We start from the raw sequence: 22,454 nt of genomic DNA on the forward strand, positions 1-22,454 counted from the left end.
CTAGCAGTTACCATTCCTTAAAGACAACTGTACATCCATGTTTATTGTGGCAGCATTCACAAAAGCCAAGATGTAATGAATCAGCATAAACAGCCGTCAACAGGTGAATGCCTGAAATGTGCACATAGTGGGTGTGATAGCATGTGTGTGCACAGTCTATACCTGTGGACATCAGAGAGCCGCTTTGTGAAGTTTCCTACCTTTCATGAGTTCCAGGTGTCAAACTCAGGTCACCAAATTTTTGTGGAGAGCTACATTACCTGGTTACAGGTAGAAAGAATTGAAGAGGAGCAGAGATGGATTGCATATGGAAGATGAGGGAAGGGAAATGACAGCAAGTGGGGAGACCTTGGTTTTAGAATAGAATGATGGTGGGAGACTTTCCTGAGAACACTTGAAGACAAAACCAGAGGGACAGGGAGCTCGAAGCTTTAGTGAATTGGACTTGTTACTGAGAGTCTTAAGAACTAAGGGTGGATAGGGCATAAGATCTGTGGTCCAGTAGCTTCCTCAACTAAGTACAATTGAAAATGGGGTTGTAGAGTTGTAGGGAACTGGAGAGGTGGCTCAGCGCTTAAGATTACTGCCCTACCCTCCCTCAGACACAAGAAAGCCTCCTGGGAGGCAAGGCAGATTTTGCAGCATTTTTTAATATACAAAAGAAAAAAATTAGCAGTGGACACTGTCCAGCCTTCATTCCACATCTAAAGCTCGAGAACAGAGAGACCACTCAGGAAATAAGTTAGCATTCACAGGACCTTAGAACCACGAGCAGAAATGCTGTGCTCGGAAGTCAAGGGAGTGCAGGTTCCAATCTCAGTGGGGAAAGGAAAAAAAATGTTCCCAAAGTATATAAGACACCCAGTCTTAGGAAGGTAGACTAACTCACAGCAGGCCAGGCCTTCAGACGAGGGAATGGAGCCAGCCAGTAAACCTTGAGGCCTGGGGGACACCTGGCATGAGAACACTCCAGTTACTGTGCATGTCTCCTGTGACTCGGTCAGCTTCACCCAACTCCGAAGCCACCAACACATCACAGCGAGTATTTGAATGTCAGCCTCAGTGGGGTGTTCTCCAGGGTCTCCTGACAGCGACTCAGCTGCTCTGCCGTGGGTCCTCCCACCCCCAGCTACCCACTCTGCTCAGTTCCTGTTGCTTTCTGCTGACTCCAGTTCCTGATGAGCCCACAGCACTGCCAGCGCCTCTTCTATCTATGGGACACAAGAAAGAGGGGCTTAGAGCAGTTGCCCAATAAGGCTCCAGAAGAGCCATGACTTCCCTTTGCCTCAGCATGGTAAAGGATTCATGGAGCCCTCGTACTCTGCCATGCCTAGGATCCCAGCCCCACTGCCACCTTCTCAGATAGAGGTACCACTGCTGGACATGACTCTATACAGTCAGAATACGGCTACTTGTATTGAAGCTTCGCTAGAGAGCTACACAGAGCTCATCTGAAATCCAGCAGATTGGTGTCGACGGCCTGCCGTAAGCTATCGAGAACAGCCCTTCCTCTTTGCTGCGCTGCCACCCAGCCTCCACCTGCCTTGGCATGGAGGGACTCTGGGGACTCCAGCAAAAACAGAAGCTCCAGGTTGTCCATCTCCAGCAGCATGCCTGTGATCTTGCCAGTCAGTGGGGCGCAGGTATCGTGGATGAGGGAGTAGAGGCGTTCCCCTGTGTGGAACAACCTGAGAGCTTACGCACATGCCCGCCTCAAAGCCCAGCACCCGGGAGTGGTGGCAGCCATGGAGTGAAGCAATGAGGGTGTCTGGGATCTTGCCCTAGAACCTGTCACCCCAAGCTGTGTCATTTAACCTTACTGGAAACTTCTCTTTTCACCTCTATGAAGTGGGCATCGCAAACCCGCCTCAGAGGAATATCTGAAGGGCCGAGGGGAATATTATATGTGAAGAGATCTACAGCAAAGTCAGTTAGGTTTCAAGACTCCATTTGGGAGAAGCGGTTCTCACTGGACACACTGGGATTCCAGACAGGATGTAATGCTCAACTTGAGACTTCGGGGTGTGGGAGGTAAACACACACCATATCAGGTATTTCTAGCAGTACAACCTAGTTTCGGTGTCTGCCCATCTTGACAACAAATGGGGGGACACTCCAGAGTGCGGGTGCTTACGCGGGTGTAGAAAGGTCTTCCCATAAAGAGTGGCACTGTTTACAGACATTAGACGTATGTAATTTTCTTCTGTGTTGAGGGACATAAAATGACAAAACCTAGTGGGTAACCTAAGGAAACAATGGGGCAGTGGCAATGAGGGCCTTCAGCCAAGGGACTCGAGGTCCACGTGATCACGGAGAGTGTGCCGACCAGGATACAGGTTGCTCATTCATTCCAACATTAGTAACGTCACATTCATGTACATGTGCATGCCTGCGTGGTGTGTGCGTGCATGTGGTATGTGTGTGTGCAGGTCTGTGTGTCTGAGGCTGGAGGAAGATATCAGGTATCCTGTTCTATCCCTCTGTACTTTATTCCCCGGAGACAGTGCCCCTCACTGGCCCTGAAGCTGCCTGTTCTGCTAGGCGCGTTGGCCAAAAAGTTCCTGCCATCTTCCTGTCTTCATCCCACAACTCTGGAGTTACAGGAGCACACAGCCATGACCAGCTTCTCTATGGGACCTAGAGATTCAAACTCGGGTCCTCAAGCCTAAACAGGAAGCACTCTTACCTACTGAACCATCTCCCCAGTCCCCATGAGTGCCATCTTTCGTTGGAGCCTGTCAGAAACTCCAGGGCTAGAGAGGAATGGCATTTGGAGCTCCGAGTTTAGAGGGAACCACCCGTGTTTACCCACCGCATGGTTATTTCCCACCTCCTGCAGTGGGCACCAGGAGACAGGTGAAATCTGACCAGGGAACCCCCTGGAAGAGGTGTGAAGACATGAAATGACCACCCTGGACTGTTTCCCAGTAGAAACCCAAGGGCATTCTCCTACTCTGCTTCTTGGCCCTGTTCCACATGCAGGAATCTCCCACCTAGAGTCCGTGTGAGCTGGAGAAAGCTCTGGGAGCATCAGCCACTAGTTTTCTAAGGCAAGAGGGCACAGGCTTAGCAAGGCAGCTGAGATGAAACTACCTCGTTCCCAAGTCTGTCCTCACTCAAGCTGTTCCCGGCATGCTAGGCAGCTCTCAGCCCTCCTACCTGCCCCAGGATGGGGGAGCCAGCCACTCACCAATCATCTGTTTCTGTTCATGCAGGGGTGCGGCAGCCAGCATGGACACAGTCAGAGGCTGATGGCCAGGGACATATACAGCCGACTCCTGGACCTGCACATGGTGCCAGGAACACATTCCTTAACCATATGGATGGGAAAGGCCTCATGCACTTACCCCATCAGGTGAACATAAACCTCCAGGAAAGGTTCTGGAAGAGGGAAGCAACGTCTGCACCATCAGGTGGGACAGAGAATCCCTAACAGGGGCGTGGACTAGAAGACAAAGTTACGCTCAGAGATGCTGTGACCCAATGAAGGCCCTTCAAAAACAGTCACACGAGGGGGCTGGAGAGATGGCTCAGTGGTTAAGAGCATTGCCTGCTCTTCCAAAGGTCCTGAGTTCAATTCCCGGCAACCACATGGTGGCTCACAACCATCTGTAAAGAGGTCTGGTGCCCTCTTCTGGCTGCAGACATGCACACAGACAGAATATTATATACATAATAAATAAATAAATATTTTAAAAAAATCTTTAAAAAAAAAAAAACAGTCACACGACAGCCACACTTCACTAACCACTGAGCCCAATAAAGCACTCTTCTTGACAAGCTTTACGAACATCAGAAGTAAGCGTATATCTCAGTGGTGCATGTGTGAGACAGACCTATATAGTTCAGGATGGCCTAGAACTCACTAGGTAACCTGGGCTGGCCTAGAACTCTTAATCCTCCTTCAGCCCTCTTACATCTTGCTAAATTTAAAAGTAGGTATTGCTGTTTAGATACTGTTGTTCATTTTTCAAGAAATCATTAGAACAAGACATATTGAAATTCTAGACATGCTTCAATAATGTTGAATTTGAAACCTTTGGAGGGGAATAAAGAGAAGCGTGGCCTTTTGTTTAATTATAATAAACATTTTTAGTCCTATTTTGAAGCTTAATCTCATTCCTTCAGTACTCAGTGTGTTCTTAGAATTCCTTCTCCTGATACAGGAAATTCACATTCATTTTGGCAATAACCTAGACAAAAAGTTTGCAACCAATAAAATGTGACTATGGTTCTTTCTCCCCTGTTAGTAGGAATGCTCTTTGGCTGATTACACATAATAGTAAATGAAATTTTATAAGCCAAGAAAAGCAAATGCCAGAGAGAAAACACGTTAGCCAAAGTTATGAATCAGGGGAGCACAATGAGTAGGCAGCCTTACCCCGTGGGCACTGTGTGCAGACGCAGGTCCTCTGTGTGTCAGGAGAGACTGGCCTGGAATAGAGCATCCCTCCCCACCTGGGCCTGTAGTCTGGGTACCAATGTTGACTGTAAAAAAAAAAAAAAAAAAAAAGAAAGAAAGTTTCAAGTAGCCACTTAGAAAAAAGTAGATAGCAAATTTCAGTGGAGCATTAAAAAATTTGTGTACCATAGACCAGAATGTCGGGTAGACAGCAATGATAGAAATACAATGTACAACACATCCAGCAATCTCAGCTCTAGATATGTACTCAAAAGAACTGAAAGCAGGGTCTCGAGGAGATAGTTGTAAATCCGTGTTTATAGTAGCAGTATTCATGGATGAGAGCTCACAGGTGGAAGTGAGCTCACATGGACGAGAGCTCAATCTGTGTGCTCATCAACAGGTGAATGAATGCATAGCCAAAATCTCCATATGCAGGGAACTGCTACATGCTGGAACATCCCTGAATCTTGAGGACGCTGTGCTAAGTGAAAGCCAGTCACAAAGGACTGACAGTCCGATTCCATTTGCATGAAGTAACCATACTCAAATTCATAGAGACCATTGCTTCTCAGCCTTTTGGCAAAGAGCCACTGAAAATTCAAAGAGCCAAAAATTGAATGGTGGTTTTTCAGGGGCCAGAAAGGATAAAATGAAGAACTCCAGCTAATGGGGAGTCCAGTTATAAGCCAGAAGGCTCTAAAGACAATTGCGTAAAATACTGCAGTTCACACTCCACAGTGGGAACACACTGGATGCCACTAAACTATGGGCTTAAAAATAGCAATGCTCGGGGCTAGAGAAGTGGCTCAGTGGATAAGAGCACTGCCTGCTCTTCCAGAGGACCGGGGTTCAGTTTCCAGCACCCACATGGCAGCTCACACCTGTCTGTAACTCCAGTTCAAGGGGTCTGACATCCTCGCACAGATACGCATACAGATAAAACACGAACATTTAAAGAAAGTACTAAAACTGTCACTGTTCTTGCGGAGTACTGGAATTCACTTCCAAGCACCCACATAGCAACATACAACTGACTGTAACTCTAGTTCCAGGGTATCCAGCACCCTCTTTTGGCCTCTGTGGGTACTGCATGCATATGGTGCACATACATCCATGGAGGCAAACACTCATGCACAGAAAATAAAAATAAATTTTTTTTAAAAAAATAAAGCAGTAAATTTTATATTGTGCATATTTTACTACAGTTGAAAAATATAACAAGGAGCATGTATGCTGAAGCCTGACAACAACAGAAGACCAGGGATTTCATTTGGCTCATTCAGGCGGAATCCCCGAAGAAGCCCCAGGGCTGAAAGGAGGGCCAGCACAGAGATGTGAGGATACTAGCCAACAGATACTCTTGTCTTCGAGCCACAGCAGTGTCGATACTTACTAAGACTCGAATCCTCCCATCTGGGAACTCACCAACCCTCAGAACAATGGGCCTACTATTTGTATCCCTATTTCAAGATTAAGTCTGGAGAGATAGCAATCAGAAGGGGCACAAAGTGACTCCCAAGGTCATTTCTGTTACAGACAGCCTCCAAAGCTGGCCTGGCTCACCAAGAAAGCAGAGTCCTCACAGAGCCTGATCTAAAGTCCCCTCCACTGCCAGCCCCAGGGATAAGATTCTGCTCCCCCACTGACCCCCTTCCATCCCAGATCCCGGCCTTGCTCACTGCACTCACCTACGCTCTGCAAGTGAGGTATATGGCTGGAAGCCTGGCAGGCACTGTCCAGGCGAAGATAGGAGTGCTGCATCGTGCTTAGAGACTGGACCACTGAGGCAGCTGGAGGGCAGGCAGCACAGAGAAAAACAGAGGGTTTGGGTTACGGTCAAAGCAGCACACTGTGGCCTGAAGTTCCCAGGGCTGGGGAGGAACTAGAGATTCACAGCAGAGATAGAGAGTCGATTTACCTAGACCAAGAACTCTAGGGAGATTGTATAGAAACCTGCAAATGACAAAACCCGCTCACATCTCTCCAGGCCCTGAAGTTCTGATTCTACACTTTAGTCCCAAGAGACCTGAGTGTAAGCTTGGAACTTAGAAGGCCACTCAGCAACAGTTGAGCCAAAGGAGTTTCTTTCATTTTTTTTCCTTGGCACCGCAAGAATTTTCAGCCCCAAATCAGAGTAGTTTTTGGAGATAACTGACAATAGCCACACTGTGTCCTTGTCAGGGTTGCCACAGTGTTTGCTGCTACATAAACATTTCATTTGGTCCCAAGTTGGAAAGGGGTAACTGAGGCTCAGAGGAGGGAAGGAACCAACTCTGAGAAATGCAAAGTGAGGCTTGGCCCCAGAGTTATAGACTGCCTCCATTTTGGGGGGCTGGAGGGGTTTGAGACAGGGTTTCTCTGTGTGGCCCTGGCTGTCCTGGAACTCACTTGGTAGATCAAGTTGGCCTTGAACTCACTGAGATCCTTCTGCCTCTGCACTTCTGAGTGCACTGCCAAGCGCTGGAATTAAAGGCCTGTGCTGCCGCCACCCTGCTATACTGCCTCTTCTTTTGATGCTCACACCCACAAGCCTTGCTGAACATAGAAAGGCTGGGTCACTTACATGAATGTCCGTGGGACTGGGCTGTCCACCTGGGGTCAGGCTGGATGGGAGCCATGGAGCCAGAACCATAGTACATGGCCTGTGCTGTAGACTGTGGGAGAAGAGGACCCAAGGTGAGAGGCGCTTTGCATCTTCTCGGGGACACCACGGCCAGATCTGCACTATCCCCTGCAGGAGATAACTCAGGCCTACAAAGCTAACGTGAGTGCTCCATTCTCCCATCTCAGGGTAAGACCGCAGATTTCTTTCAACCATTGTTCCTTACCCTAGCTCAGTGACCTAGATAAAGTATGTCACTTACTCCAGGTCTTGAAAGCACAACCAATTGCTGACGGATGTTACCGAGCCAGTGGTCTTCAGTCATGCATATCTTTCTACTGTTCTAAGTTCTAGGGTGTCATTCCCCTAGCCATCCTCCTCAGAACAGAACAGCCAGGTCATGCCAAGGTGCAGACGGCATCTGTCTGAGTTGGGAAAACGCTACAAGCACTATGGCTGTTTAGGAGAGCCAATGGATTCTGACATAACTGGAGAAGATAATGTATACAATAAAGCAATTAAGGTTACTTTTTTTTGAGACAGAGGTATCTCTGTAAAATGTTGGCTGTCCTGGAACTTGCTCTGTAGACCAGGCTGGCTTTGAACTCACAGAGATCCACCTACCTCTGCCTCCTGAAGGCTGGGGTTAAAGGTGTGTGCCACCACCACCCTACTTTAGGCTTCAGTACTTAGTGTAAGACCTCCCAAACTCATTTAACCACACAGTCCCTTCCATACAACACACAGGAACCTCACACAGACTGGAAGACAAGATAGCATGCTTTGCCCCTTTAAAGATGGGGCTAGTGAGACTTCAAGGGGTTGGAGCAGCTTTCCCAAGGTGTTTTCAACAGAACCTATATTTGTGAAGTTCCATGCCCCTCTGGGAGCTGTAGGCACACTGTCACCTGGGACACAGCAGGCACTAAGTAGTTGGTAGTTTGCTGGAAGGAGCTCAAGACAGGGCGCGACAGCTGCCGCCTATACTGGTTGGTCAAGATGGCCTTCCGCTCTTCCTTGCGCTGTGCCAGGGCCACATACAGAGGCTTAGTGCCCACGATGCGCCCATTCATCTCGGTCACAGCCTTTGTTGCCTCTTCTGGAGAGGAAAAGCAGACAAAGCCAAACCCCTTGCTGTGGCTACTTTCTGTCATCACCTAAAAGCAAGACAAGACAAGGGTTGCTGGGCGCAGGGAAGCATGACTCCTGGGATACAAGCTTCTCCCCTGGGACCACACCCAGCACTGAGCACATCCTGTGACAGCCTGCGATAGAGGGACGAACCACACACTCCTCATTTGCTGAGGCCTACTGTATGCCCCGCACTTCACGAGACTTTGTGGCTCACACCCGGACTCCTGATTAGGGAGGCACAGCTGGGATTAAAGGCGTGCGCCACCACTGCTCGGCTCTGACAATCTTATTAATTTTGTTCTAAGCAAAATACTCTTAGAAGAGGACCAAAAACTCATCAGGACCAGATGTCATTGCATGTGTGTGCATGTGGGTGTGTGCATTGCATGTATGCATGTGTGTGCATGCGGTATGTGTTGCATGTGGTGTGTACATTGCATGTGTGTGTGCGTGCGGGGGGTGTGCACATGTGTGCATGCAGGTGTGTGTCATGTGTACACGGAGGCTGAAAAAGGATGTTGGACATCCTGCTCTATCACTCTCTATCTTATTCCTTTGAGACAGAATCTCTCACTGTACCTGAAGGTAGGCTGGAAGCCATCCAGGCCCTGCCATCCTCCTGTCTCCACCCAACATAGTACTGGGGTTACAAGCACATATTTAGCAGAGTTAGGTTTTTACACAGGCTATGGGGATTTGAACTCAGGTCTTCATGTTTGCACAGAAAGTGCTCTTATCCTCTCTTCAACTCAGGGACCACAAGTCTTGATGCAAAAATATTGTTAAGAATTTCTGTTAGCAGATAGGTGTGTGTGTGTGTGTGTGTGTGTGTTTTGTTTTATGTTTTTTGAGACAGGATTTCTCTGTAGCTTTGGAGCCTATCCTGGAACTAGCTCTTGTAGACCAGGCTGGCCTTGAACTCACAGAGATCCACCTGCCTCTGCCTCCCTAGTGCTGGGATTAAAGGTGTGCGTCACCACTGCCCGGCTCTATATTTTCTATTTTATATAAAATGCAATAAAAATTAAATGAACGAAGGTGAGTACATTGCCTGCTGTAAATAAGCTACTGGCAAGTTCACAGTAAATTTCACTCAGACTTTATTAACTTTATTCTTCCCTTTGAAAATCTATCTGCTGGGGCTGCAGAGGTGGCTCAGTAGTTAAGAGCACTGGCTGTTCTTCCTGAGGTCCTGAGTTCAATTCCCAGCAACCACATGATGGCTCACAACCATCTATAATGAGGTTTGGTGGCCTCTTCTGACATACAGGCAGAACACTATATACATAATAAATAAATAAATCTAAAAAATTAGACAAATCCCCCTCCTACCCCTGCTCCCTGTCTCCTCATAGTCAAGCCAAAGACTATCTCTACTTCCTCCAGGAAGCCCCCTCCTTTCTCCCCGAGCCCTGCATCTCTATCTCCAGCACTGCCTCCCGTCATCTGCGTCTATGCATATGTATGTGCGCATGTGCGGAAACACATGTTCATATGTGTGCAGGTTAACATGCAAGTGTCTACAGAGACCAGAGGATAACCTGCACATATATAATAAAACATAATAAAGTTTTAAGTTAAAAAAGAAAATCAAATGTTCAGGTCATGTCCTGGAATTCTCCGTGCTTCTTGTCTGACCCGGATGAGAAGCCAGGGCTGTGAACCACACAGGCCACGCTTCACCTTCATCTTGTGAATGAGACATAGACTCAGCCTCCTTCACAGTCATGGAACTGCTAGGCAGAACAGCCATTTGTCACCTCTTAGGGACTTCGCAAGACTGGGCACACAGCTAGCACTCAACAAATGAGGAAGAATGAGTGAAGAGGGACGAGTGACAGCTCGTTTTCCAGATGGGTAAACTGAGGCCCAGAAATAGGGTAAGTTTCTGGAATCTGACATATATGGTATCTATGGATGTTGAGTAAAACAAGGTTATATTGAGTGCATCGAGCCCAGCTCTACAGCTAGAGTATACGTTTAATGTCTTCCCAGACAAGGTTGCTGATAGACCTCCAAAGGTGTGGGCCAGAACCAGAAAGAGGAACTCAACCCAAAGTCCCTGGAAGCCATGCAAGAGGCTGGAGGTGTGCAAGGGTGAGAAGCTGGGGGTTCTGCAGGGGTGAGAGCGTGAAGGGCAGGGCAGGGAGTGCTGCGGTCCTCACCTTAGCACTGGTGATCACTCCATAGGCAGAGAAAACTTCCTTCAACCTCTCGTCGTTGATGGAGTCGTCCAGGTTCTTCACGTAGAGGTTCACACCCTGGAAGAAGGGATACTGCTCAATGCCCCCTCCCCTCTTGTCCCAGACTGCCTGGGGTGGGGTCAGTGGTTGGCAGGGCCACAAGGGACGTGCAGGGCTAAGCCTCATGTAGCCACTCAGCCTGCCTGTCCCAAGTTACTGCAGCTCCCGTAACGTCTAAGGCCCACAACTGCTCCCACACATCTGCACAGAACCCAGCCTCCCATTCCACACGCGGGGACCACAGAAGGCGGCCTGAGACCTAGAGCAGGCTGGGTGAGACTCAAGCTCAGCCACACAGCTCTCTGGGAGGCCATATGGAATGACTGTAGGCAGAACGCCTGACCGGCCAATTCTGTTTCAGTCAGAGTACAGGACAGCTGCCACTCCACCATCTGCCTGCATGACATACTATCTTACTTGCTGCAAGACAGGACTCTAAGCCCTTTCTTGCATCAACCCTAAGATAAGGAAACTTTTAGCCCCATCCTAGCGATATCAAAACTGCAGCACAGCCTTTTGGGCCAGCTTTTTGTGTGTGAACTGTGCTGCCCACCACAGGAGGTTTGCCAGCATCCCCTGCCCCTGGAATGTGACAACTGAAAGGTCTAAACAATCTCAAGTGTCTCTGCAGCGAGAAGAAAGCAGTCTCTCACTGAGAACTATTACATATAGGTGCATGTACGTGAGCACTATGGACATTCTCCATAAAATCTAAAACTCTTACTAAAAAACTTAAAGAGGTTCATCTCCAAAAAGTCAGACTATTAACTTTAACTAGCTAACTTGTAGGGCGTGGTGGCTCTTGACCGCAATCCCAGCACATGGGAGGGAGAGACAGGAGGATCATGGCCAGCCTGGTCTACAGGCCAGGTGGTGATGCCTACCCCAGAGCTCATCTGATTCTGGCCCTGAGCCATGTTTCTAGAAGGAGGGTGGTTAGAGGAAGGAGTCAAATTCAGAGTGCCCCACCCCCAAACCCCCTTCAGACAGGAGCTGCAGCCTCCATGAGGCCTGGCCTCACCTGGTAACGGTTCTGCCTCTCCTGCTTCATCTGCTCAAACCTGCGCTTCAGCTCGCTCTGCCGCTCTGCCCGCTTCTGGGCCCGACCCACAAACAGTTGCTGCCCGCTCACATCCTTCCCGTTCATATGGTCCACGGCCTGGAGAGCAGGAGTGGGCACACAGTGAACTGTGTGGATGTGGCCCTGTCCCCAGTCCTGCCTCTGGGGCCAGAAAAGGACACCTGCAAGGCTGGCCTTCCTCTCTGGGAATAATTCATTCCAGGGAAAGGCCACTTACAGGACAATCACTTTTTAAAGATGTGTCATAAAACTATTTATTTATTTTATACAATAATTTTTTTTTTTTGGTTTTCGAGACACGGTTTCTCTGTAGCTTTGGTGCCTGTCCCGGAACTAGTGCTTGTAGACCAGGCTGGCCTCGAACTCACAGAGATCCGCCTGCCTCTGCCTCCCGAGTGCTGGGATTAAAGGCATGAGCCACCACCGCCTGGCTCAACCAGGTTCTTTTTGTGATGCACTTGGAGAACCAGATTCCCATTCGTTTATCCACAGAAGGCAGCAGAAGTCAGACCCAGATGCATACTGACTCAGTGTTTAGAATTTTTTAAACCAGTGTGGGGAGAAATATTTGAGGGTGAAGAAGCTGCTTAAGAGGCCAGTTATTAGTAAATATTTATGCATAGTGAAGACTTTCTCTTCCCGGCCTGAATGTTCAATTCTTTCAACTTCTAGGCCTAGAAGCCAACAAGAAAAGATAATGCTAGCGCCTTTGGTCCTTGCATCCTGGGCCAGGAAGGGTGCTTTCTTGCCCTCCACGTACCAGGCCCACTCATGATCTTCTGGCTTCCCAGTCGTGGGTTTGTGCCTCTTTACTGGAGCAGGGCCCTGGAGGCACCTACCTTCTGAGCTTCCTCATGCTTCTCAAAGTTGACAAAGCCGAAGCCCCGAGATTGGCCATTGCTGTCTCTCATCACCTTGACACTCTGCATCTTTCCTAGGAAAGACCAAACTGGCTTAGCAGGGAGCTGGGAAAAGGCCAGCATGCTCCCTTCCTTCCTATAAGTTCCGAAGGAAATCCCAGGGAAGCCCTCCTCCCACCAGACCCGGGCATGGAAGAATAATAGTGTTCCCCTTTCTCTTTTGGGGAACACACCCACCAAATTGGGAGAAGAGGTCCTGGAGACCCTGTTCATCCATGTCCACATGCAGGTTCTTCACGTAGATGTTGGTGAACCCCAGGGCCCGAGCCCCCAGCTCTGCCTCCCGCTTCTGTCGAGACTTGAAGTGGCCTACGAAGCTGTAGACACATCAAAAGAATAAAAGCTTCCAGGTTCATCACCCCTTCATCCTCGTCTGGGCTCACCTGGCAACTCTGGGTCACTTGGACCAATTACTATCCTTCAGTTTCCTGTCTGTTGTTGGGAACCCAGGCAGGGTCATACTCCATGGACTGACTGTGTCCAGAGCCCAGCTGTTTTCATTAGGCAAGAAGCTATATTCCAGAACTCCACCTTGTCTGAGGTTCCAGGAACTTGAGTGGCACATGCGTACAGAATAAATGCTCTCGACTGGGAAGCTGAGAGAGCACAGGAAAGAAGAGCAGGATCTGAACTGGACTCAAGTCTGGATCCTCACTGCAGTGGCCTAGCTGCACACGATCCTAAGCAAGTTGCTGAACCTCTCTGAGCCTCCGCGCCACTCCCCAGAGTTTATTCACTGAACAAGCTGGGAGAGAGTACCAGGGAAGCAAAGGAGAGCTAGGCAGACATGGTCAGTGCCAGGGTCACTGGTGACAGACAGGAGATAGACTGACGCCATTAAAATGTGACATTCATTTTAAAATCTAGACTTTCTGGGCTGGGGATGTAGCTTGGTGGTAGAGTGCTTGCCTAGCATGGGTGAGCCCCTAGTTCAAGTCCAAGCATAGCCAAAAAGGAGAGGAAAAAATCTAGAAATGTTCAAGTTTACATAAACACTTCTAAGAATCTTTTTTTTCCCCAGAGACAGAGAGGAAGAAGGAGAGAGGGAAGGAGGGAGGGAGGGAGGAAGGGAGGGGGGAAGGAGGGAGGGAGGGAGGGGGAGAGAGAGAGAGAGAGAGAGAGAGAGAGAGAGAGAGAGAGAGAGAGAGAGAGAGAGAATATGAGGATATTGCTATGTTGCCCAGGATTCCCTGAAACTCCTGAACTCAGGTAATCCTTCTGCCTCAGTCTCCCCAGTCGCTGGGACAATAGGCACACACTACTGCACTTGGCTGAAAAGAATTCTTGATTAACAAATGCTAGGCATAGGAAAGGCAGGTGGTAGATGGAGCAGATGTGTCATAAATAGGTCGGAACGGACACCAGGAGTTGAACATCAGTGGTCCATACAGGGAAGTGGTTGTCATTAATATCTGTGAATCCAGGAAGTCTCAGAACAAAGTAGTAAGATCAGTACATAGGACCCTCCCCAGGGAAACTCCAGATCAAATGCATAGGACCCTCCCCAGAGGAACTCCAAATCAAACAACCCAGTGCCTCTGGCAACTCAAAGTTACCTCTCCAGTGAGTTCACGTGTCAGGCTGGAGAGATGGCTCAGAAGTTAAGAGCACTGGCTGCTCTCCCAGAAGTCCTGAGTTCAATTCCCAGTACCTACATGGTGGCTCACAACCATCTATAATGAGATCTGGTGCCCTGCAGGGATACATGCAGGCAGAACTCTGTATACATAATAAATAAGTCTTAGAAGAAAAGAAAGTAGTTCACATGTGTGATTTTAGTACTTAGAAGGTGGAGGCAGGAGGATGGGAAGTTCAAGACCATCTCCAGCTGTAGAGTATGAGACCCCTGTGAAAACACAGAAAAGCTGCCTTCCCTCCCCAGCACCGAATGTGGTGGCTGGGCCATCAGATGGGCTGATTCCATATGGGAAAGGAGCAGCCCACGACAGGTTCTCTCCAGACCTGCAGCACTATTTTCCCATCTGTGAAGAGGGATGATACCAAGCTTGGACAGGCCTGCTGCTTGTCTAAACACATACCTGCCTTCCCACCTGCCCCAGATCCCAGGGAAGTGCACACAAAAGAGAGAGAGAGAAAAAAAGAGAGAGAGAGAGAGAGAGAGAGAGAGAGAGAGAGAGAGAGAGAGAGAGAGAGAGAGAGAGAGGAAAAAATCCGCAGTCAAACAAAGAGAAAGAAAAAAATTGAAATCGTCAAGTCTGTCAGTGATTTGGCCATCAGCTATTCTCTCTAGAATTCTCATCCTTTGCTTAGAATAGTCCTTTGATGCCTACCGACTTCCACTTTACAGAAGGAAAGCATCCCTGAGAGGTTGAGCCACTCTCCTGAGTTACACCCCAAGGGAAGAGCTCTGCCCAGCACCTTGTATCCATTAGACAATCACAAAAGCAACACTCCTGATTGCACAGCTCTGTCCTTCAGCCTCCACCCTCTCCACAGGGCCGGGAACTCACACTTTTCGGTCATTCAGCAACATCCCATTCATGGTGTTGATGGCCTTCTGGGCAGCCTCATGAGTCTCAAAATGTACGAAGCCAAAGCCCCGTGATCCATGTTCGTTATATACTACCTGGGTCACAGGGAGGAATGACAGAGAGACCACTCAACAGGGACTTCAGGGAAGGGGGTAATGACCGGCATACAAATGTTTGTTGGTGAGCATAAAAGACAGTTATGTAGATGAAGCTCAGTGACAGGCTCTGCCAGTCACTACTAGACCTTGGGTTCCACCTGGGGGGAGTCGGAGATTTAATCTCCTAACAGCCCCAGGTTAGAATGGGAGAATGGGAGGTTAGAGGGACTTGCTTGACGTGATAGCATAAGGAGGAGTGAACTTGGGAATCCAACCCCACAGCTGTCCCCTAATTCTGATAGCAAACTGGGGACACTGTGAACATCCCAGGAGGCCAGCTGTAGAAGCTGTGTACAGTTGCCTGGTCTACTGCTGGCGACAGGCTGAAGAGAATGTGGTGGGTTATGAGGCTGATAGTTATTTGAAAGAGATAACTAGCCAGGTGGTGCTCAACTTTAATCCCAGCACTCGGGAGGCAGAGACATGCAGCTCTCTGTGAGTTCGAGGCCAGCTTGGTCTACAGAATGAGTTCCAGGACAGCTAGGGCTACATACAGAGAAACCCTGTCTCGAAACCCTCACACCACCAAAAAAAGGAGCAGGCAGAAATCAAGTCTATTTGAAGTAAAGTGGGATCTACACGTAGGAAGTTTTGAAACACATATGCACACACATGCATACACACACACACACACACACACCTATTTTAGTTGACTTTTGTTTGGGAGATTTTTGAGGCAGGATCTTGCTCTTTAGTCCAGACTGAAATCCTTCTTACCTCAATTTTACAAGTGCTAGATTACAAGTGTGTGCCCCTGTGCCCACCTCAAAAAAACCATTGACAGTGATTGCTCCTGGTGACCAGCGCTGGGAAGTGTTTAGTTTATTCTCTTTTGTATTGCTTTTTGTTTTTTTGAGGGCTTGTTTTTGTTTTGTTTTGTTTTTGGTGGGGTGGTTCAAGCAGGGTTTCTCTGTGTCCTGGAACTCTCTCTGCAGACCAGGCTGGCCTTGAACTCACAGAGATCCATCTGTGTCTGCCTTTTGCGTACTGGGATTAAAGACATGCACCACCATGCCAGGTCTTATGTTTGAATTTTACCAATTCCTATACTATTCTAACAGCAAACTCACCTCCATGTTGCAACAGAACATTCCATACCTGTTCTGTAATGCATCTGGTTCAAGTTGAGAGGGCAGAAATGGAGACCAAAAACAAACCTAGAGTTCAGATGGTTCCCAGCTCTTGATGAACTTGAATTAAGGACTTAGGTCCCATTTCTAAGGTCACCATGACCCCAATTTCACAGAACCACCACCTGGCTCAGCTCAGTGCCACAGTCTACCCTTTCACCTCCATGCCAGTTGCTGGGCTGCTCCTCCTAAAACTCAACTGTGACTAGGTCCTTTAACCGCCAATGGCTTCAGCCATGCACAGAAGTCTGTCAGCTTGGCAGGTTGAGGCTCCTCTGATGGGCCCTGCACAACAAATCCTGCATCCAAAGCATTGCTCATGGAGTCAGGGAGATGGTTCTGTGGCTATGAGGACTTGCTACTCTTTCAGAGGCCCAGGTCTAGAGGCTCCAACGCCCTCTTCTGGCCTCCAGGGGTACTGCTTACACATAGTGTCCATAGAGACAAGCAGACACAAACACATGTACATAAATACAGTCCTCAGTCTCAGACCCATCACACGCTCCTCTACCTCTCCACCCCTAAGCATGGTTGTTTCACTTTTAGTTCAAGGTCTTTCAGACTCAACCATGCTGACTCCCACCCCCAGCTTCTCAGGGACTATAGCTGGCTCATAGTGGTTTTCTGGAAAGGCTCAAACCCAGAGATCATGGTACCTCTGCCTTTGCCCCCCTAAAGACCTCTGGGGATCTCATTGGCCATCCTCAGTAACATCTGGGGCATAACACCCAGGTTTTAGGCCTCTACTTGGAACACATGGACCTGCTGTCAAGTCCTGCGCAGCCTCATATATAAGGTCAAAGAACTAAACCAAACCCTGCAAAAGCCATAATCCGTCTAGTACTTACTGCACGTCATGATGGGGGAGAGTTGGGTCTGCTCATGCATGCAGGAAGCTGAACACAAGACAGACTCGGAGACACAGCCGTGACGAGAAATGATACCGCCACTCAGGTGGACTTTATGTTCTAATAGAAGAAATATCTTAAAAACAAGCCGTGGTGGGGGCTGGCCATGACATGCTTCATCTCCAGCAGCAAGGGAAGCCTGAAGCAAGATGTGGCTGCTGACTGCCGCGATGTTCCCAGTTGATACCTTTATTATAACCATACACTTAATTCTGTTTTGTGGTTGTTAACTAATGCTCACTTGAATGTGGATTGGCCTGGGACTGGCTTTGGTCTCTAGGGAGCAGTTAGGAATAAAGGGGGTCCCGATTCTGAGTTGAAGCTACAGGTAGCCTGTGAATCTTTCCTCCCAGCTGTCTGAGACCTGGGCTAGTCTGCAGGAGCACGGAAGACCACACAGAGGAAATCCCAGATGCTTCAACTGACAGCTGGCCAAGCCCACATAAACTAAATAAACTGTATGGGGTGATTATCTCAGGAGCTGGCTACCAGGCACGGGGGCGACCTCTAGTGGTCATAAGAAGATAAAATCATGAGCAGCTGCCGGCCAATTGCTTGCTGTACCCACAGCCTGCCGGGTGCCGGTTGGTATCACTCTAACACAGAGGTATCTGGCGCCAACTGACTCAACTAGAGGGGCACACCCACCTTAGAAGAGAGGATGCTCCCGAAGGTGGAGAAGGTGTCATAGAGAGCCTTGTTATCAATGGAATTCTCCAAGTTTTTGATAAAGATGTTGCCCATACCAGACTTTCGAAGCCCTGGGTCTCGGTGGGACCACATGATACGGATGGGTTGGCCTTTGATCATCTCAAAGTTCATTGTGTCCAGTGCCCGTTCCGCTGGGGAGGAGGCAAGGAGAGAAAGGAACAAGTTAGGTGACATTTGTGACCCCAAGTCTCCATGGTGCTGAGTAGGAGCAAGGAAAGGACAGCCATGATCTGGGTCTCCCTTGAGAGATGCACTTGGAGACTCAGGTGGATTAAAGCCGAAGGGATTACTGTACATGGCATTCCTCGCACACTCCAGAAAGGTCATCTCTCAACAAGCAGCATGGATCCCCATCTTACAGACACAGAGACTGAAGAAGCTTGGAAAAGCAGAGCCAGGCTATTCTAGCCTTGAATGGGCATTGCACGGGCGAGCATGTAAGGAAGGGGAAGCAAGCCCCCGTCCCCAGTCCCTCACTCCACCTGTGAGTGAAGTACCTTCCTTCCCACACTAACGGAGGCAATGCCACCAAATGCCAGGCGGTCAGGCAGGCTGGAAAGCAAAGCATGCAACAAATGGTAGTCGGGTTTTGTACTACACAGAGAACAGGCCTTTGGCAAACGGCATCCTTCTCCTTGGGCAGCCTGTTTCTTGCAGACAATGCTGCAACTGCCTGTTTCAGAGACCCAGCTAGCTTCAGAGGCACAGAAGCAGCCGAGGGGATGAAGCAGAGCAAGCACAGAGGTCTGTAAGCGTCCAGTGCTAACATACCCAGCCGGGAACAGAACTCTACAGTTCAGATGTCCCATCTATGGATAGGCCCGGAGGCCTAGCTCCTGTTTCACTCACTAGCCTTGAAGAGGGGCAAGAGGAGGCAGAAGTGGGGTGTAGTCGACGAATAGAGCATCCTGGACTTTGGAAACCTCCCAACTCACCCAGGAGGCCTGAAACTACGGAATCTTTCTTCATTTTGAGACAGTGTCTCAACATGTAGCCCAGGCTAGCCTCAAATTCATGTTCCTGCCATGGTTCTTAACCCTGGTCCTCCATTCTTCGCGGAGCCCAGACGGGGTCAGTTGACAGTTACCAATCAATCCTCTCACCCAACAGGGGCCGACAAAGCAGAGAGGAGGCAGCTTTGCCAGGATCTGAAAGGTAAGGCACCTGGTGTAGGCCCTGTGTCAGGTTACACTGAAGGGCAGGAACCCCCAGGCTTCCGCACTCTCCACCTGCAAGCTTTGGGCCGCGTCCTCCCAGGTGCTCTCCATCTCTTAGGTAACCACTCCTGGAGGGAGGCAGAGCTCCGCTTCTCCTTTCACTCTGGCAACCGAGTTCAGGATGGTTGAGCCACTTGCTCCACGTCACACAGATCCTGGGTTCCTAATCCAGGTCTACTTAACACCGAAGTCACCCGGCAACAACCAGTACACCCAGCAGTAACTGCCAATTCTCCGAATGCCTGCCTTCCAACTTCCTGTCTGTGGACCTCAGTTTCCCTAACTATGATACAGAAGATGGAAACGCAGGCTGCCCTATCTTCCCTGGCTAGGATCTATAACACTAAATACCCACAATTAGTCACAGGACCATTTCGACCTGAAAGATAGAAAACCACTGTACTTAGATAATAGAAGTTCATTTAAAATAAACTTGCCAGCTTTCCAGCTTAGGGTGGCAGTTATCAAAAGGGCATTATTTTGCCCAAGGATGTTAAAAGCAAGGTCTTATTCTTCTCTGGGACTCACCGTCAGCAGGCTGCTGGAAGTTGATGTAGGCATAGCCCAAGGAGCGTCGGGTAGCCACGTCCCGGCACACACGGATGGACAGAATAGTGCCGATGGGGGAGAACATCTCATAGAGCATAGCTTCAGTCACATCGGGGTGCAGATCACCCACATAGAGTGAGGAGAGTGCGCAGCCCTGGCCACTGGGGTCCATGGTGTGCAGGGCACCCAGAAGTGGGTCACCAAGCAGCCCCAGCTCGCAGGGCACTGGGCCTGGCAATTGCGATGGTGGTCACAGCGGGGCTCTGCCAGTCGTCCTGACTCGGTCAGCTCCTTGCCTTTACCAGGCCTGCAAGCCAATCCCGGCGCCCAGCCCCACCCACCTGGGAGTCCTCAGGCTGGGAAAGGCGCAGGTGGCCATCATCGCCTACCTTGCCTTAGGGGAAAGGCCACAGGTCAGCGAAGCTTGGGGCAGGGTTGTCAAGAGGAGTCGTGGGTGGAATTGTTTAGAAGAGGCAGAGTGCAGACTTGAACCTCAGGTCCTTCATTTTCTCTCTCTATAAAATGGGGACCACTCCCTCTTGGGAACCATTAAAGGAGATGACTTTTTGAGGTTTCAGTACAAACCAGAGAATTTCGTTTTTGTTTTCGAAGACAGCTTTAGTTGTCCTGGAACTCACTCTGTAGACCAGGCTGGCCTCGAACTCAGAGATCCCCCCCTGCCTCTGCCTCCTAAGTGCTGGATGAAAGGCGTGCGCCACCACTGCCAGGTACAAACCAGAGGATTCTCACGGAAAAACTGTTTCAAGGTTTTATAGTTTGAGACTGGGGAGATGGCCCGGTGGGTAAAGTGCTTCTATGCAATCAGAAGGACCCAGGGTCAGATCCCCAAAGTCAATGTAAAGGCTAATAAGTATAACGGCGATGGGCACCTGTGACCCCAGCCCGGAGGCGATGGAGACAGCTGGATCCCTGGGCTTGCTGGCCAGCGGATCTAGCCAACACAGGCAGATTCAGGCTCAGCATAAGAAAACTATCTCAAAACAGGTGGTGAGCTATAGATAGCTCCGACCTTCGCACCTGCACACACAGTCACGTGCACACACAAACAATTTTATCTTGCCTCCAGAAAAGCCTTCTCTCTCATCCGGGTTCAGTCTCTCCTTCGGCACTTGAGGGGTTTGTATCTGAAGGGACTGAAGGCTGCATGTGACAATCTGGGGCTTGTGGGCTGTTACGTAGGAAACCACAACGGGCTCTGCTTTTGTATCACATGTTAAATATGCATGTTTTATATATTGATTATATTTATAAACATATACAATTATTTATTTATATACTATACATGTTTAACTTAACTGTATTATGTATTTCCAAATCTGCTCTTTTCTGTGGCTGTCCAGCTCCCCCCTGTTCCCCCTGACCCATTGGGCCACCTAGAGTCAAGCCTCTGAAGACAGCTGAAGGATGAGTTTCATCCACGTTGCTCTGCACTCAGGCCCCTGGCTCCTCCCCTCCTCTCTAGTCACTTGGCATCCGTGTGCTTTGCATTGCAGTAGCCACCATTACTGGCTGGTGATCTTAGCTGGGGCAGCATCTTGCTTGTACCGGGAATCTACAGATGTGGGGAGCATCCTTTTCTGTACCTTTTCCAGCTTGACTCTTGGTTGAGTTATCAGGAGAGGGAGAGTCAGTGGCTGGAGAGGATCTCAGCACAGCCTGGATGGCATGGGTGGCAGGGTTTGCAGACACCATGTGGTATCGTCAATGTGTGGACTGCCTTTGCAGTGCCAGACGCTGGGTCATCCTCACGGATTAGGCCACGAGGCTCTCCACTCTATCCTTAGCGGGAGAAGTTGCTTTTAGTGCTACTGAAGTGGAACCAGCGGCAGATTCCAGCTGTAGCAATGCTTTGTCCATGGCTGGCGATAGTTGCTTTAGTGGTGGACTCTAGATGTCTGTTCCTTTCCATGACTAGGGCCAGGATCCTACTGGGACAGCTTGCTCAGGTCAGCTCTGCCTAGCCCCCATCTGCAGCCCTCTGGAACTTCCTCAGAAGCCTCTAGGTCTTTTTAAAAGAATTCCACATGGATCACCCTCCTTTTTTTTTTCTTTAAAAATCAAGTTCTAAGCATAGGAAGGCAGGACACAGAAATGCCACTTGCAAAGGGCCCAAGTTCAGTTCCCAGCACCCACATCTGTACCTGCAGTTCCAGCGGTACTGATACCTTTTCCTGGCCTCCAGGGTCACTGCATGCTCATGATGGACATACATGCATGCAGGCAAAACAGTCAGTCATACACTTGAAATAAAAGCAAGTCTTTTTGTTTCAACTCTAGCATCTAGACAGTCTTTTTAAAAAATTTATTTAATTTTATGTGCATTGGCGTGAAGATGTCAGATCCCAGGGAACTGGAGTTACAGTTGTGGGCTGTCTGTAGCATGTGGGTTGCTGGGAATCAAACTCGGGTCCTATGGAAGAGCAGCCAGTACTCTTAACTGCTGGGCCATCTCTCCAGCCCAAACAAATAAGTCTTTCTTAATGAACAAAAATGAGATAAAAATGCATCAGCAAAAAGGAGCTCCCAAACACCCATATCTGTTTTAGTTTTTTTTTTTTTTTTTTTTTGTTTGGGTTTTGTTTTTTTGAGACAGTGTTTCTCTGTAGCTTTGAAGCCTGTCTGGGAACTTGCTCTGTAGACCAGGCTAGCCTGAACTCACAGAGATCCACCTGCCTCTGCCCTCTGCCTCCTGAGTGCTGGGATTAAAGATGTGTGCCACCACCAAGCTATGTTTTACATTCTGAGGCACAGGCTATTAGAGAATTCTTTAAAACTATTTTTGGGGCTGGAGAGATGGCTCAGTGGTTAAGAGCATTGCCTGCTCTTCCAAAGGTCCTGAGTTCAATTCCCGGCAACCACATGGTGGCTCACAACCATCCATAA

The 22,454-nt window shown here is 49.0% G+C and overlaps 1 protein-coding gene across 5 annotated transcripts; it reads right to left on the reverse strand.

Annotated features, from left to right (window-relative positions):
- Positions 1 to 90: 90 nt before the first annotated feature.
- Pabpc1l (poly(A) binding protein cytoplasmic 1 like) lies at positions 91 to 19,855 on the reverse strand. Of its 5 annotated transcripts, XM_050151358.1 has the most exons (14): positions 19,530 to 19,855; positions 17,722 to 17,915; positions 14,857 to 14,972; positions 12,563 to 12,702; positions 12,305 to 12,399; positions 11,406 to 11,543; positions 10,307 to 10,402; positions 7,916 to 8,164; positions 6,969 to 7,059; positions 6,094 to 6,195; positions 4,382 to 4,488; positions 3,191 to 3,284; positions 1,544 to 1,674; positions 91 to 1,211 (listed from the first exon to the last, which is right to left on the reverse strand). In XM_050151358.1, exons 1-14 carry the CDS (start codon positions 19,720 to 19,722, stop codon positions 1,143 to 1,145), a joined length of 1,815 nt encoding a protein of 604 aa, XP_050007315.1. In that variant the 5' UTR covers positions 19,723 to 19,855; the 3' UTR covers positions 91 to 1,142. The 5 variants fall into 5 exon arrangements, with proteins under 5 accessions (XP_050007315.1, XP_050007313.1, XP_050007312.1 ...); XM_050151355.1 differs by having other exon boundaries at positions 1,076 to 1,674; XM_050151357.1 differs by lacking the exon at positions 19,530 to 19,855 and adding an exon at positions 18,720 to 19,113 and having other exon boundaries at positions 1,076 to 1,674.
- Between the last annotated feature and the right edge of the window lie 2,599 nt (positions 19,856 to 22,454).

Source organism: Alexandromys fortis, unplaced genomic scaffold (assembly GCF_014885135.2).
Source record: "Alexandromys fortis isolate MF-2015 unplaced genomic scaffold, M_Fortis_MF-2015_v1.1 scaffold_27, whole genome shotgun sequence".
Taxonomy (NCBI): Eukaryota; Metazoa; Chordata; class Mammalia; order Rodentia; family Cricetidae; genus Alexandromys; species Alexandromys fortis.

Coding starts and splice junctions, on each gene's coding strand:
- Pabpc1l (XM_050151354.1), bottom strand. CDS start 18,111: ATGACCTTTCTGGAGTGTGCGAGGAATGCCATGTACAGTAATCCCTTC. Junction 8,165..10,306: donor GAGTGATCACCAGTGCTAAG/GTGAGGACCGCA, acceptor TCTTGCTTTTAG/GTGATGACAGAAAGTAGCCA. Junction 7,060..7,915: donor TAGTGCCTGCTGTGTCCCAG/GTGACAGTGTGC, acceptor CTTCTCCCACAG/TCTACAGCACAGGCCATGTA.